Genomic DNA, 15,211 nt, shown 5'->3' with positions numbered 1-15,211 from the left:
GACCTTTCTTTTTTTGTGTGTGAAAAGAATAAATTAGATCTTTTGAAGCAAACTTGATTTTATTCAGATGTTACTGCACTGTTACTTTTCATTTTATTAACAAAACAAACAGCAAAAATGCATCATGTGTACAATGACTATTGATTATTGATTTAGGATTTTTACAAACTTTTTCTTGCAGATAATTTCAAGTTCTGAGGTTTTTTAGGCGGTGATGTTCACATTGCAAAATTAAGTTCTACTGATTTTCAGTCATCAAATTGGTTAGTTCATCTTGTGTTTCTTGAAGTACCGTAATCTGTGGTGGATTTAAGGTGTACTTTGGATTTTTGCTGTGATGTAGAAGCCAGCTCACTTTATCGACTAACTCCAACTACAATTTGCTGATATTTAGTGTAATCTTTCTATTGACCCTGTAATCTTTCAACTGATCATATAGGTAAATTTCCTCTGGGTTGCATGCAATTGTCTGTGTCTTTGCCACAGGTGAAACTGAAAGAATAAGTGTTACCTTACTCCTGCTGCACCTCAGTGAGGTCAAGAAACTTGACCCTTCAGCTTTGTACCACTCACACAAAGTCTCGCGTGATTTGGCGAATTAGCAGTCGACTATAGATAGCATCGTGAGCTAATAGTGTATCTGTCGACAGTTAGCAACTATTAAATCTCGATGCTTCCAAAAACATACATTTTGCTGAATTGACAAATGCATTGAAGCATTCCTCAAATATTTAGCGGGGATTGAAACAGTAGTTGCCTTTCTGAAGGCCCGGTGTGGCCGTTTTGTTTGTTTAGCTGGTAACTAACGTTAGCTGCTAACAAGCTAGGTGGCTAACATCCGTTGGTGTCCGGTTTACACTCGTCCTGTAACGCTAAAACCAGGAAGGAGGGACCAGACGAGCAGATCGAGCAGCTTGGCCTGAAAGGTTGCTCTACTTTTGCAAATCTTCGTCTTACTTCTTCGTTAAAACGAGGGTCGTCCTGTCTGGTATCGGCGGGAGAGAGGTAACTGCAATTCGGTTTCATTTTAGTCGTTAAAGTTGGTTGCTGGTGGTAGAAATATGGGCACCGCTAACTGTTAACGCTGGGGAGGTCGTTAACATTAGTGCAGGAGTGGTATCGATATCTGTAGTCACTTTTATTAAATTAGATTTACTTTATAGCTACTGCAGCTGCACGTAACGAAAAACAAAGTGTTTTTACACGATTGGTTTAGCAGCTAGCTCATTTATAGTGTTGTTTATACCTGATAATGAGTGAACCCAGCATGCTCTCTGCGGTGCATAGATAACGTTAATGTTTTTGCTTGTGGCCTTAAATGGTGATCATTAACGAAATTAACTAGAAAAAGAAAAGCAGTAGACAATGATTGAACATTGAACCCATGTGCTGGGGAGCTGGGCTTTCCCCCTGATATCTCTGTGTATTTGTCCACATGTAGATATTTCTCATTATCCTCCTAGAAAGATTTGGAGGCACATTGGCAAATGGATGGTGAATGTTTTGTTAATTTTGGTTGGTGATTTACAAGTAAAACAAGGTGCATATATTGCACACAAATAAAATAATAAATGATAAATCCACAAAATGAACTATCAAATAACAAAACTATAGCAAACTCGCAAGTTGGTAGAAAATACAAGTGGTTAGTTTATCAGTCTATTAATCTGCAATTGTTGGTAATTGATTAATTGTGTGAGTTATTTTTTTCCCAGTTCAAGATTCTGAAACGAAAGAACCTGCAGTTTTAAAATAATTTCAAGTTTTTGCAGGTGCCTTTCATAACATAATGTTCGTCAACTTGAATTGATATTTATGTACTACATTCTGCATGTTCACGTTCAAGGTTTTGACTTTAAGGTTTATGCCATCACCAGAACACTCAAATTATACTTAATTTTTCTTTTATGTTATCAGTCACATCTGTGGTGGTAAATCTTGTTTTTTCACTTTCACAGACATAAAGTTCTGTTAAACAGCTCTAAATGTGAAGTGGGATTGTTTTAAAAATATTAAAATGAATAGTTTTTGGTTATCAATTAATTTAGAACAAGGTAAACGTAAACAGAAACACTAGACTTCTGCACAGTTTTTAAGGTACTTTGCAGATAGATCACTACGGACATCTTGGAGAAATTGCCACAGTTCCTCTGTGAATATAGGCTGTCTTGGTGTCTTCTCTACTTGTTTATTTTTTTACCTAGCTTATTGTTTATGTGATTCGTGTTAAGTGACTGTAACACTTTAATTTCCCTGTGGAATAATTAAAATACTCTACTTACCCAGCTGCCAACCTAAACCATCATCACAACACAGAAATTAATTGCGATGGACCATAGATTTGAGCAACTACAACTCAGTTTTGTGCTACTGAGGTGCTCTTTTTTCAGTTTGAAGTTTCATAGATACATACCTTCCCCCCACGGTGACAGTGTGGATGCATTTGATTGGACGGTGCAACTATAGAGCATTAACCCACACAACCAGCCTAGCTACTTCAGAGTACACATTATGTGAAATGCATGTGAAAGAGTATTACATGGGCATATTTGCATTTCATTTCATGTGCACATTGTATTATGTGTTAGCAGGGCCTACAGACTGTCAAATATCAGTCAGAGTCAGTGATGAAATGGAAAAAGTATTCACACTTACTTTCATTTCCTTTTTTTTTGCTTTAATGTCAAATGCAGAGTTGAGCTTTGGTAGCATACAGTAGATAATGAGGTGAAGGTCTCCTCTTTGCTGTAATTACTATTCAGGGCATACGGAAAGTCTGTGGGGCATTTTCCAAAGCAGAGCAGCAGCTGTGATGATGCTATGAAAACAGTTCTGAAAATATTGTGAAACACAGAGCTTTAGAGGTTTCTCTCGCTCTCTCTCTTTCTATATATACATTTAGACCACTAGCCTTCTTTCTGCCTGCCTATTTAAATCACTCAGTAAAACCTGCTTATAGAGAATTTAATCATACAATTAGTAATTTTACATTGAAACAAAAAAACACAATCTTCTCCTTTTATTAGAGAGTAAAGTGGTTTAAATGCCTCATGTAAAGGGGGACAGGCATTGAAAGAGGCATTTCATTATTAATTATATGTATTAAAAGTTTAGGGTTCAGCTGAAGAACAGTAAGAGCTTTTTTTCCTCTAGTTTTGTTCGAGTGTCCTCCTGTAGTTTTTGGATGTTTGGGGGAAGTCCTGTACTAACAACCATTGTTTGTCACATAGCAACTGTTGTCCCCCTCAAACATAAAAGAAAACAGGCATTCCACAACACTCAGTGAAAACCCCTATTGTGCATTTGATTGGGACCTTCCAGGGAATCTTGAATAAAATGTAAATGCTTCAGACTTTGACTTCATAGTACACATGAGGAGATAGGGAAGATTGACGTCATTAGTACCAGGGACTCTGTCGTTTGGTCATTCTGGTTTAAGTCCCTGGTGTAATAAAAGCATTCTCCTGAAGTGATACTACCTGCTCCCTGGATACTCCTTTGTGCTTTCACAGACGTGGGAGAATAAGTGGGTAACTTTTCAAGAAAACAGAAGAACGCACAAATTGCTCTGAAGGAACTTGAATCAGACAAAAGTAAAAAGGCAAAAGTATCTGTCTCTGTTGCTAGAAGGGCCACGTTCTTTGATAGCTGAACTATTTAGGTTGAAGTGTGTCTGATGTTGAAGCCAGCTTTCACTCCACTTCAGCAACAGGCTGAACATCGTGTCTGCCCCTCCTGTCTCATGTTGCTGCCGGCTCAAGCACGCTGCATGCTGTTCCAGCGGCCTGCTGCAGTTCGAAAGCTAACCTGTTGGACTCTCTGTGCTATCACTGCTTTGGTTTTGATATATCTTACTCTGACAGTTCAAGGTCATGTGGGGCTTTAGGGTGCACAGGTTTTGATGACAGCCTACAAGGTGTCATGTACGCTGTTCAGTCCTAGCCCTGTCAGCAGGTCTGGAAGTATGTAGCTGTACAATCCTGATTAATGTGGTGGATTTGTTTGATGTACACTTGGTGTTTGCTTTTCAAGAGCACAATTGCTCAACGTTATAACCTTTGGCATTTTGTTCCCTTGTGGACGTTTAGTTAGTAAAATCAAAACATTACCATTGACAATACTTTTCTTTGCTTTGAAGGAAGAAATATTTAAACTGGCCTGAGTGAAAAGATGTCAAAGGCTCCAGATTCTCCAGCTCGGTCCCGCTCCAGATCAAGGTCTAGGTCCAGGTCCAGATCTTATTCCAGGTCTCACTCTAGAAGCCACTCCCGGTCAAGATCCAGAAAACGTCGCTATAGGTAAGTTCAGTGACTTTTCTGTTTGACCTTAGGCTACATCATGTTTCTTCACTGGGACCTGACTGATGAAATTACTATCCACCAATAAGTTGCTCAGGATTTCACACATGTAGCACACAAAAAGAGAGAGAGTATCAGATGTGTTCTCACTTAATGGAAATACTCACAATTACACAAAGAGTACATTGCAGAAATCATATTGTTTTCTTTACAACACTTTGAGGCAGCACCAGTGGTTGGACAGAAACATTATCGACATGCCCACTCACAGTGAATTCTCTTGTGAGTTTCCTTCTGTATTTACATTATCAGACATTACACAGACTTTGTACTCACGATCTGACTGGGTGAAGTCCATTCATCAGTCATTTGTGTTTCTACATACAGCTGCTGTGGGTTGTCTTAATAAGTTCAGGGTTCCAGTGCAGGCACTGGTTTGCCTTTTGCTCTGTGAAATTAGTTTGTTGTCAAAATGTTTATACACAAATCAGTTGAGAATATTAATCTGGTGATACATGTTTCTGTGTTAAAACTGCACAGCATCAAGGAAACAACCAGCTCAGATTTCAGCTCTCGTTGAGTCGGTGTTTGCTTTGTGATGGGAGCCATTTTACTTCAGTGATAAAGCATTTCTGCTAAGTGCTATGCAGTTTTTGTCAAGACTGCTTTTAAAACGAAAGCATATTTAGTTCATCTTAACTTAAAGCACAAGACTGATTAGTGTCCCCAAATAATGAAAATAACCGTATCATCGGGTTGCAAGTGACGTCTAAAGATTGGAAATGTCAGAAGGATTTATTTGTGGTTTAAAAAATTGCTCTACTAGATCAGTTTTTTTTTTTTTTAATATGATGTCAGACATGGTTGGAAATCAGATGCTTTTACACCCAATGGCTGTGTTGACACAATCTGCTTTTAAAAGGGGGATAAGGTTGCACCTTTTCAAACAGCTTCTTCCTGGAAGCGTCCATAATATTACTACTACAATTCGGATTAAGTGTATATCCTGCTCTTTCATTCTTCGCCTGTGATCTCTAGGTTTGCACTATATTTGCATTATTTATGTTCCTGTGTAGAAAGATCTGAATGAATTTGCATTGCCTCGCCCCTTATCTTGTCCAGTCACCATTTGTAAGTTAAAGTTTTTAAACCTTGGCCAATATAATGTTGCTTGTCCATTTGGCAGGCTAGTTGTCAGCCCATGTTTGTGTTTTGAAGTGATGGTGAGTTGTTGTGGATGTAATTTTTCTGAAGAACATTGCTACTCTGCATGTTAATGATTTGTTAAAGCAGAAAACAAAGTTGAGAGCAAGTACTCTTGGCTTTGCTGCATCCAACACCCTCCCCCTGTACTGCCTCCTCCCCCTGTGGATTAGAGCAGGTTGTGCCCTGGATGCACCCTTTGTGCACCACAAACACTAAGGAGACACTGCCTGCCCTGTAGGTGGGAATATTCTGTATCTTCTCTGTGTAATGAAGCACAATCTCTGTTCCGATGAAAAGGTGAGAGCGGTAAGCAGAGAAAGCAAAGTTTTTAACTGAGTAGTTTAGTTGAAGGTGTTTTAGAAGTTACTGTTAGGGCAGTGTAAAGATATTTGATCTGTGTGATACCTCTAATTTAAGTCTTTGTTTACATTAATACTACTTTGAGTGACTGACGTAGCAACATAAAGACCTGTCCACAGTGAGGATGAGACAGCCGCAGAGAAAACATTCAAGTTAATACAAAGGCTGCATTGCCATCTGTTCACTTGAATGCTCTCGATGTGATTTATATGTGTTTATTTTTGTTTTCGGCGGCTTTAATCCATAACCTTTAATTAAGGTGATGTTTGAGTTCATATCAGTATGTCTGGAAATATTATAATTACAGTTTTCTTTAGAAGTTCTGTGGGTTACTAGGTCCTAAAATAATTTCTTAATTATATCCAAATCCTAAATGTTGCATTTCTGACAATTACTCTTATTGACATGATGTGATCCCATCTCACATTAATGTTTGCAGACTGTTTATGTTCCTTATTATGTTTTTGCAGTAAAAATAAACTTGTCTGTCCTACACAGATAAAATCTAACTTGTGATCTGTGTGTTTAGCTGTTGTTACCTATTTGTTGTTAATTAAGGATGGTGTGTAAGTGATAAATACAGTTTTTTGCCTTTCCCTTTTTATAAATCACGATTAGTTAATCTACCAGATATAATTCTGGAAACATTAGCAACTTGATACAACATGAGACTTGATTTTGTGACTCATGAACATTTCTTACTTGATACAGACCTGGCCATTTGGTAGTTCTGTCTTCTTTCAGTGCTGCCCAAAACGTGACATAAGCTCCACCTGCTGGTGAAATTACAGACTTGTTAGTTTTGTTTAATGCCACAAAGTGGTACAACAAATGTTCTATTATTTTTAATGGTAGATGAAGAAGAAGAAGCTTAAAGATTCATCACGGATCTTGGAAACAGAGCAGAACTTCACAAAAAAGCAGTTTTAAAACCCATCTCGAACTCTTGATCCATTATTGTAGCAGTGATTCAATTATAATGTAATTTACCCCTTCTCAGGTGAAGCTGTGACTGGTTTGGGGTCTGACGTTACAGATAGTCAGTCAACAGGAGAAGCAGACCTGTGGCATAGAGTATTTTGCTTAAATGCTGTTTGGCATCACCACACACTTTGCCCTCTTTAATATTATTTTTCTCTTTCTTTATTCTCCTTCCTCTCGCTTCCCCAGTTCTAGGTCTCGTTCCCGCTCTCGTTCACACACTCCATCCTATAGGAACTACCCCAGCAGGGACTATCAGAACAACAGAGGTGGTTTCAGGGGCTACAACCGGGGCTACAGGAGGCCATTTCATTACCGAGGAAGAAACCGAGGCTACTACCCACGAGGCCACTATCAGAACAGGGGAGGAGGTGGCGGCGGTGGCTACGGCTACAAGGCCAACTGGCAGGGTGGTGGTGGTGGTGGTGGTGGAGGAGGAGGTTGGCATGACCGACACCATGACCAGGACCGGCACTCACACAGCCCCAGAAGAGGGCGCTCACGCTCCCGCACACCTAAGAAGCGTTCGGGCAGTCGCAGCCGCTCCCGCTACTCTGAACGCTCGTCTTCAGGTCGCTCTCGGCGCTCCAGACGTTCCAGCTACTCTTCACGGTCCCGGTCCTCGTCCCCACGTCATCGCAGCAGCAAGGGCAAGCCTGGCACCAAGGATGCTAAAGACAAGCTAGTTGAAAGTCAAGCAGAGAAAGCAGGACAGCCAGCTGATGGCAGCGCCATCGAGAAGGTGTCTGGAGGAAAATGGATTGACTGCGACGCAAGCCCTAAAAGAATCAGCCCTAAGAAAGAGGATGCTCCCCCTGGTCCTGAGACCAAAGGGCCCGGGAGCGGTGGCCCTCTGTGGAAAACCATCGGCAGCGTGTCCCCTCCCGCCAAGAGCCCCACAAAGTCAGGACAAACTGCTTCGTTCAGCGGCTTTGGGTTCTTCTCAAAGGAAGATGCCAAGTCTGGAGATAAGACCATGATCTCAGCTGCCTTCAAAAAGTATGTCTGTTACTTTATTTAGTTATTTTAATGTAATTACATTGTTTTCCTTTTTAATTTTCCTAACAAATTATATTCTTTCAAATATGTTTAGTGTTTTTAAAGATCCTTGGAAGAATACATGTTAAAAAGGAATGAAACATAAGACTCCTGATTTTAAGTGCAGTGAAAATGTAGCCGGCTAGCACTGAGACGAAGTTATATGAAATCCCACTTACTTAGGACGAAGTTGGTTACGTGAGTATAATTGTTGCAATGTAAGTCCTGATCTGTACTGTTTGCACAAGGGATGGGTATTGGTTTATTTATCACACCTATCATTTAGGCAAGCAGTTAATAACAAGGTACAATTTTTAAAGAATCTGTTTACTTTAAAACCCAGCCATTGTATTGGTCATATAACATTAATTATAACAATTATAAATTAACTTAAACTATTCAGCATCTCTTTAGTTAAATAAACATGATATGAATTGTTTTTGAACATATCTTTTGTTAAACTCTGTGCAAATAATGTTCTTAATTTTGCTAAAGTAATGTTTTTTAACAGCAACAAGATTAATTCAAAAGAAGTCTGTATATTGCCTCTTTAAGAAGTACTTTGTCCTTTTGGGGAGCTACTTTTTCTGTGTGACAACTCTTTCTAAGACTTGTTTCCTTTGTGTTCTTTGAGAACAAAACATTAAAACATTATTGATGCAGGTGCTGTTCAGGTGCCTCAGCTGCCTCAAATAAAAAAAATGGTATAAATTATACATACAATAAATGTACTAATATAAAATGCAGCTGTCATAAACACGTACATACTGTAAGTTTATAGAAAACTAATAATATAACCATATCGGTCAAAAGGAGCAACTGCATATGTTGGTGAGTCTGCAAGAAGCACAGTTACAGTTGGACATGACATTACTTGCACTTTGTACTTAGGAGCTGGTAGGGTAATGTTCATTTAACCTCCAGGCTGACTGACCTGGACGTTGACGTTTCACAAACAGGTTGTCTAGGTAATGTGTAGAGAATATTTGATGTGATTGGCAGTTTTAGCCTACAGTGCAGCTCCCAAAATGTTTACAGCTTCTCTTAATGCTTCTGTCAGTTTAGGACATTTCAGCCAGAAAAAGGATAACAGAAGTTTGAGTTCAGTAAATACATTTGATTAAAGACTTCTTCTCCCATGCCCATCCCTGGTGTGTTTAACATTTTTCACTGTGAGCCTGTGACAATATGTTGTACTCGTGTGGTCTTGCGTTTCCCTCTTCCGTTGTTTATTGTTGCAATCTTTAAAGGCTTTTGTTATAATAAGGAGTTGCAGATACTAATTATCTGCTTGGTTCTCTGTTTTAGGTTCTTGGCAGAGAATAAAAACAAAAAGCAGGCACCTGAAAAGGAGAACGGTCGCGATAAGGAACACAACATCATAGACAGAGAACTAGAGAAAGGAAGCAAGTCTGGAGAACTTTTCAACATCTCGTCCTCTTCTTTTGGTGAATCCAAGGAAGACAAGACAGTCCCTTTCTTTGATGCGGGAGAAGAGGAGTTCCTCAAGTCTCACAGGCTGAAAGAGAGCAACATTGAGGAGGATGGCGAAATCAAATCAGCCCTCACAGCTCGTGATATTTTCGGGAAATGGGGGGATGAGCCGAGCTACCCAACTTCCTATCCGTCTGTCAAAGAGAAAAGCTGCAGAGATGCTGAAGAGTCTGAGCCCATTGATCACATGGAGGAGGAATTATACAGAAGCCGCAAGCACGCCTCAAAGAAAGAGGAAAAGGCCAAGAAGAAAGAGAAGAAAGAAAAAGAAAAGTTCAGGAGGAGTCCGTCACCTCCCTCAACCTCTAGAGAGAGAGAGCGCCCGCTGTTTCCTGGAGCTTTCCCTCCACCTGAAGAGTCATCCGCATCACGACTGTCAGCTTCAAGGGAAGACTTTGAACTCAAAATTGGTTCTTTAGATGAATTGCCCGGGTATGTGTGCTAATACTCATTCATATACTGCTGCAATATTACTGTACTGGCCTGAATCTAAGAGACCGGCCCTAAGAATGTACCGCTACCAGTACATTGTGCAGTTACGTACTGTGCATGCCAACCAGTAACCATGTTACAGGTGACTTTCAATAATAAACTGATTTCTTAACTTTATTTATTATATAATTATTAATTTTCAGAGTCTTCATAAAGTTTGAAGTGCAATTATAAACATTCCTATGAATGGGTGGGTGGGAACACATTTTTTAAGGGCTGGTGGCCCAGTTAGTCCATATAAACTCTATTCAGACAGAATATCTGATGACATAGATACCTTCCTAAATCCCCAAAGGAGAAGCTTGTTTATTCAGTGCTGCAGAACAACAAGAGATACCAGAATAACCCAAGACATAATAAGTCATAATGCCACAACACATATTCCTAGAGGACATGAAAGACTTCAGGGCCTGATCTGATCCCACCTCTACCACTTAAAACCGTCTTTTTAATAAACAGCTTTAATTGAAAAATAAGAATCAGAATACATTAATTACAAATGAATAACTCCTTAAGTAAAGATGTAAATATGTACTTGTCTCTGTTTTATATTTAGGCCAGTACAGTAGATGTTTTCAAGCTTTGTCACGCTTCTTTGACCAATGTTCCTCACCTCCTCTGTTCTCTCAGCTCCTCTTCTAAAGATCGCTACATGCCCCGAGAACTGCTGAATCCCTCTAAGAAAGATCCAGAGTTTCGTTCTATTTTCCAGCACATTCAGACTGCCCAGCTTCGTCGCAGCCCCTCTGAGCTGTTTGCTCAGCACATAGTCTCAATTGTGCACTACATCAAAGGTATAGTATGGTCTGTACTGGTTTTGTCCACAACATAGCAAGACAACAGGAGTTTGGACTTTGCATCATTTTACATTATTAAATGTCTTATTAACAGTGGATGCTACTGAGTGAGGGATAATGGCTGTTTTTCTTAATTTGCAGCTCAGCATTTCCACTCCTCAGACATGACTTTAAGCGAGCGGTTTGCCATGTACCAAAGAAAAGCTGCAGAGGTAGAAATGATGAAGCCAAGGAAGAGCCCAGAAATCCACAGGTAGCTGTGACATCTAATTATCTGTTGAATGACTGTGGAACAAATTATGTATCACATATTTTTATAATTATTGCATACCAACCTGACGGCTTTGTCCTCTTATCTTAGGAGAATCGATGTTTCCCCCAGTGCCTTTAAGAGGCACTCTTACCTGTTTGAGGATATGGAGGAGACGAGCTACAAGGTGACCAGCCCTTTTGAAATTTGACGTATTTGGAACAAGCAAATTTGAGACGATCCAAAGCAGCAGTGTTCAGCTTTGTGCTTTTCTTTCAAAGGATGCATATTTCTAAATCAAAAGAGCCCAATTGTGTTTTGTAAGTGCCAAGCAAGCCCCCCCAGCCTAAGAGATATGGTTATTGATTGGGTAGATACGAACCCAAGCAAAGGCTTAAAGGAAGTGAATTAAGATCCGAGTCCAAGCCTCTCAAGGGACGCTTATCAGTGCCTTTACCTTGTAAGTATTTTTTCTAAAAAGAAAAAAATCAAGCCACAAAACAACTGTGAAATTCAGTTTATTTTAATAAGCTACATGCATGTTGCTGGTTTTCACAGATATCGTAATATAGAATTGTGAAACATGTACAGTTTAAAGAAATAAAAGTATTTTATTTACTACACATAGTATTTGTACTAATATCATGGTCTTGCGATGTCATTTGTATTGTCAGTATTCACATTCAACCACCAGGGGGAACACACTACTTGTTTATGTTGTGTATATTCATATGTCCTGTGGCTTTTCACTCGTTTCTCATCTTTATGAAATAATGTGAATCATTTCTAAATCTGTGGGAATATGTGATTTAAACATTGCCAATCAAGAGTGAACATGGCTGATTTTATGATTAATAAACGCATATCTCTGCAGGATCCAAGTAAAAAGTTCAAAGGAGATGTGATGGACCTTCGTCTGGATATTGAAAGACGTAAGAGGTTTGCTGGGAAGGAGCGCGACTGCAGGCGGGAAGCGGGCAGGAGCCCAGGAGGCTCCAGGGGCCCAAGCAGAGAGAGGTCCTGTGAGAAATCAGGGAAACACCACAAGAAATCCAAGTAAGTCCAGTCTCCACTCGTGGCCCTCGATGTGGTTTTGTTTTTAGATTTGGATTCTGCATAAAAATCAAGTCTTTGACTTGACTTTCCTTCCACCAGAGTTAGAGAAATGTGAAGAAACAGTTTGTGCAAAAAAAGGGAGAAACTTTTACGTATTTAAGTATTTACTTGATTTGACTAATTCAGGCTGCTGAATCCCATTTTTGGGGTTTTGCTTTGTGAAGGAAGAACAGGTAAAAACTTTCTTTATATTTTTGTTTTATCATATTTGTCAAGTTCCTTTTATGTACGCTCACTTTTTTTCTCACAGGAAGGGTAAGAAGAAGAGGGATCGCTCTCCGTCCTCCTCTTCTGCTTCTACCTCTCCATCCCCTTATCCCCCAAATTTCAGAGGTAAAGAGTACATGGGAGAGGGGATGGAGCACTCGGAGGAGGGCTACAGTCACTCACGTTATCCTCCACGAGAGTACAGCGGTCCTGGAGAGAGGGGTCCTGGAGAGAGGGGTCCTGGAGAGAGGGGTCCTGGAGAAAGGGGTCCTGGAGAAAGGGGTCCTGGAGAGAGGGGTCCTGGAGACAGAGGCCCTCGAGATTATGAGGGCCACACCATGGAGAGAGGCAGGGGCCGTGGATTTGTAAGTTCTCATTGCTACACTTTTCACTTAAATATTATAATAATATATATATATATATATATATATATATATATATATATATATATATATATATATATATATATATATATATATATATATATATATATATATCCATTAAATATTCTCCTATCTTCATATGGTAAATGTGTTAGTCTGTTTATTGCACCTTTAAATCCACCTGTTGTTTTGATTTCAGTTCCCTAGAGTCAGAGGACGAGGATGGAACAGGGGAAATTATCCTGGCAACAACAGCAACGGAAACCCTGTCAATATGAATCCTCCAGTGCGTCCTCCAGACGAGGAGTGGGACCCTGAATACACTCCCAAGAGCAGGAAGTATTACCTGGTGCGTCTCTGCAGCTACTAATGAATTTGTCTGATAATGTCATACTTACCTGTTCGTTAAACTAGACTTCATTCATACTATAAAAGTTAATTATATGGAAAGAAGAAACTCACACTGAGTCTGAGCCTTTTCATTTTTAGTCTTTTCCTACCAGCTTCATCAGTACAGTACCATGTTTCCCTTCCAGCACGACGACCGTGATGGTGAGAAAACCTGGGTTGACAACCGTGGGAGAGGCCGAGGTTCCTTCCCAACTCGCTGGGGGCGCTTCATTTACCGTAAGGGAGGGAGCAGCCCGAAGTGGACCCACGACATGTTCCAGGGAGAAGAAGAAGGAGAGCTGGTAGACGACAGCCTCGAAGTAGACCATAAAGACACCCAGAACGCTGGAGACGCCTCCGCCTCGAAGCAGTAACCGTCCCGCTCCCTCATCTACACACTCATGAGTGTCTCGGTGTCAGAATGGTTACAGTGGTGATGAAGGGGTCATATGTCTGTCGCCCTTAACTTCATTTCATCATTTAATGGTTAAAATGTGTTGAATTTCTTTCTTCTCCTGTTTAAAGTCAATGAGAGGAGCGTAAACAGTTGTTTTTTTTAATCTACCGGTGAGTTTTGTTTGTGTTGGTTTGCAGCTGGACGACTTAATAGTATCTTTTTAAAGGAAAAATTACTGAGGCAACAAGTTTGGAAGATAAATACTCTATAAAAAAAAAAAGACAAAATAATTTGTGCCTTAGAAAACAATAATACAGTTCTTGTGTAATTTGAAGGGATGAAAGCTACATCTCTGTGCTCGTCAGCGTAGAAAAGAGTTTGTGTTGTTTCTTTGTTTGGGGCTTTGGAAAATCTTTGATGTTACTGCATGAAGAGTTCATTCACACCTCGCTCCATGGGACCAATCATTTTGTGGGCTCCAGGCTCACGATTCGTCATTTAGAAATGATCGAACATGAAAGTTAGTATCTGTTAAACACCTGGACAGTTGATGTTTGTCACTTATATTATCTGAGCGTTTTCATCTATAGAGCCACTGACCTGCATTTCTCGTTAGGAAGTGAAGACATTTTCCTGTGTGCGTGTGTGTTACAGTGTATTCTCATTGACTTGGGTGTTTTCAGTTTAAAAACAAGTGTAAATTGAAAAAGTTTGACACCAAAATCCCCTGAATTGCTTTAGACTGAAGCAAAAAGCCTCATAAGCCTCAAGTCATATCAGTGTAGGTAAGTGGCTACCACAGTTTAGATTTTTAATAAGAAATGACATGTTATTGCAAAAGGGTAATACGTGTATAGAATTATAAGACCTAAATTATTGTAATTAGTTCCTGAGGGAGGGGAAAATAAAACCTGAATATAATTTTCTTTTTAAATACAGCAACTGCAGTTTCACATTCTGTGTTTGAACCTAAAAAAACTGAAGAGAGACGATAAAACTTGTCAAAAGGTAAAAGATGAACATGTATATTTTTAAGAGGAGTCGACACAAACAAGCAGAACTAGTTCTGTGAATCTCACTGTGCTGCTTCGTCCCACTTTTGATTGTACATAATGCATGTACTAAACAAAACTGTAGGACTTGTATTTTTCTGTTTTGTTTTGTTTGTTTAATCAGAAGCTGAACACTTTTTTACTGTTTCAAGAGCTTTGAAGTACTTGTCTTTTAATTTTCAATAAATCTTTATTTGATTCAGGGCAATTTTGTTTGATTTCTGCATGAAGAACTGGATGATTCACGGTTTTGTTGTTCAGTCAAACTGCAAACTGGGCCTTTACATTCGATGAAGGCAACGACACAATGGTAACAACATTACACTAGATAAATATGTAATGTTTAAATAATGTTAAATGGGATATGTGAGAGGTAAACATCCAACTTTTCCTGGAAATCAGGAAATCTTGTTAACATTGTCTTTACACTTGGGATGATTCATTTTGGATCTGGATTCAGGCTGTTTCGAGAGTTACAGCTTTCCATCCTCTTATTTATTTTATTTGCAGTTTTTATATATTCTACAAATGTCATTTTAGTTTGTAATACAGGTTGTAAATATTAGACTACGATACATGTTTGTTTATTGTTACCACAGAGCTAAGCTACAGGTTTCTTAAAGTCATTTCTCAGTAAGAAAGCAAATGGGGAAATATTCCAATTTATCTGCCTTTTCCTGTGACTGAGTGGAAGTATAAAATGAAAATAAAATAACATGAACTGGAGTCACCAGAAACTCAGCAGCATAT

The 15,211-nt window shown here is 39.4% G+C and overlaps 1 protein-coding gene across 2 annotated transcripts; it reads left to right on the top strand.

The window, feature by feature from the left end:
• The first annotated feature begins 610 nt into the window (after positions 1-610).
• On the top strand, positions 611-14,669 carry thrap3b (thyroid hormone receptor associated protein 3b). 2 transcript variants are annotated; one of them, XM_026348129.2, is made up of 11 exons: positions 611-1,005; positions 4,139-4,298; positions 7,035-7,844; positions 9,192-9,809; positions 10,500-10,663; positions 10,808-10,919; positions 11,028-11,103; positions 11,791-11,972; positions 12,283-12,604; positions 12,822-12,971; positions 13,159-14,669. In XM_026348129.2, the coding sequence occupies exons 2-11, from the start codon at positions 4,171-4,173 to the stop codon at positions 13,384-13,386; spliced, it is 2,790 nt and encodes a 929-aa protein (XP_026203914.1). In that variant the 5' UTR covers positions 611-1,005; positions 4,139-4,170; the 3' UTR covers positions 13,387-14,669. The 2 variants fall into 2 exon arrangements, with proteins under 2 accessions (XP_026203914.1, XP_026203915.1); XM_026348130.2 differs by lacking the exons at positions 611-1,005; positions 4,139-4,298 and adding an exon at positions 5,710-5,801.
• Positions 14,670-15,211: the final 542 nt, after the last annotated feature.

This window comes from Anabas testudineus, chromosome 11, assembly GCF_900324465.2.
Source record: "Anabas testudineus chromosome 11, fAnaTes1.2, whole genome shotgun sequence".
NCBI lineage: Eukaryota > Metazoa > Chordata > Actinopteri > Anabantiformes > Anabantidae > Anabas > Anabas testudineus.
Note: the sequence above shows the minus strand (reverse complement) of the source record. Positions and strands in the feature narration are given on the sequence as shown.

Excerpts from the sequence above, each read along its gene's own strand:
- thrap3b (XM_026348129.2), top strand. The coding sequence starts at position 4,171 with ATGTCAAAGGCTCCAGATTCTCCAGCTCGGTCCCGCTCCAGATCAAGG. Across the intron at positions 11,973-12,282 it reads AAACACCACAAGAAATCCAA|GAAGGGTAAGAAGAAGAGGG; the intron begins GTAAGTCCAGTC and ends TTTTTCTCACAG. Across the intron at positions 12,605-12,821 it reads GAGGCAGGGGCCGTGGATTT|TTCCCTAGAGTCAGAGGACG; the intron begins GTAAGTTCTCAT and ends TTTTGATTTCAG.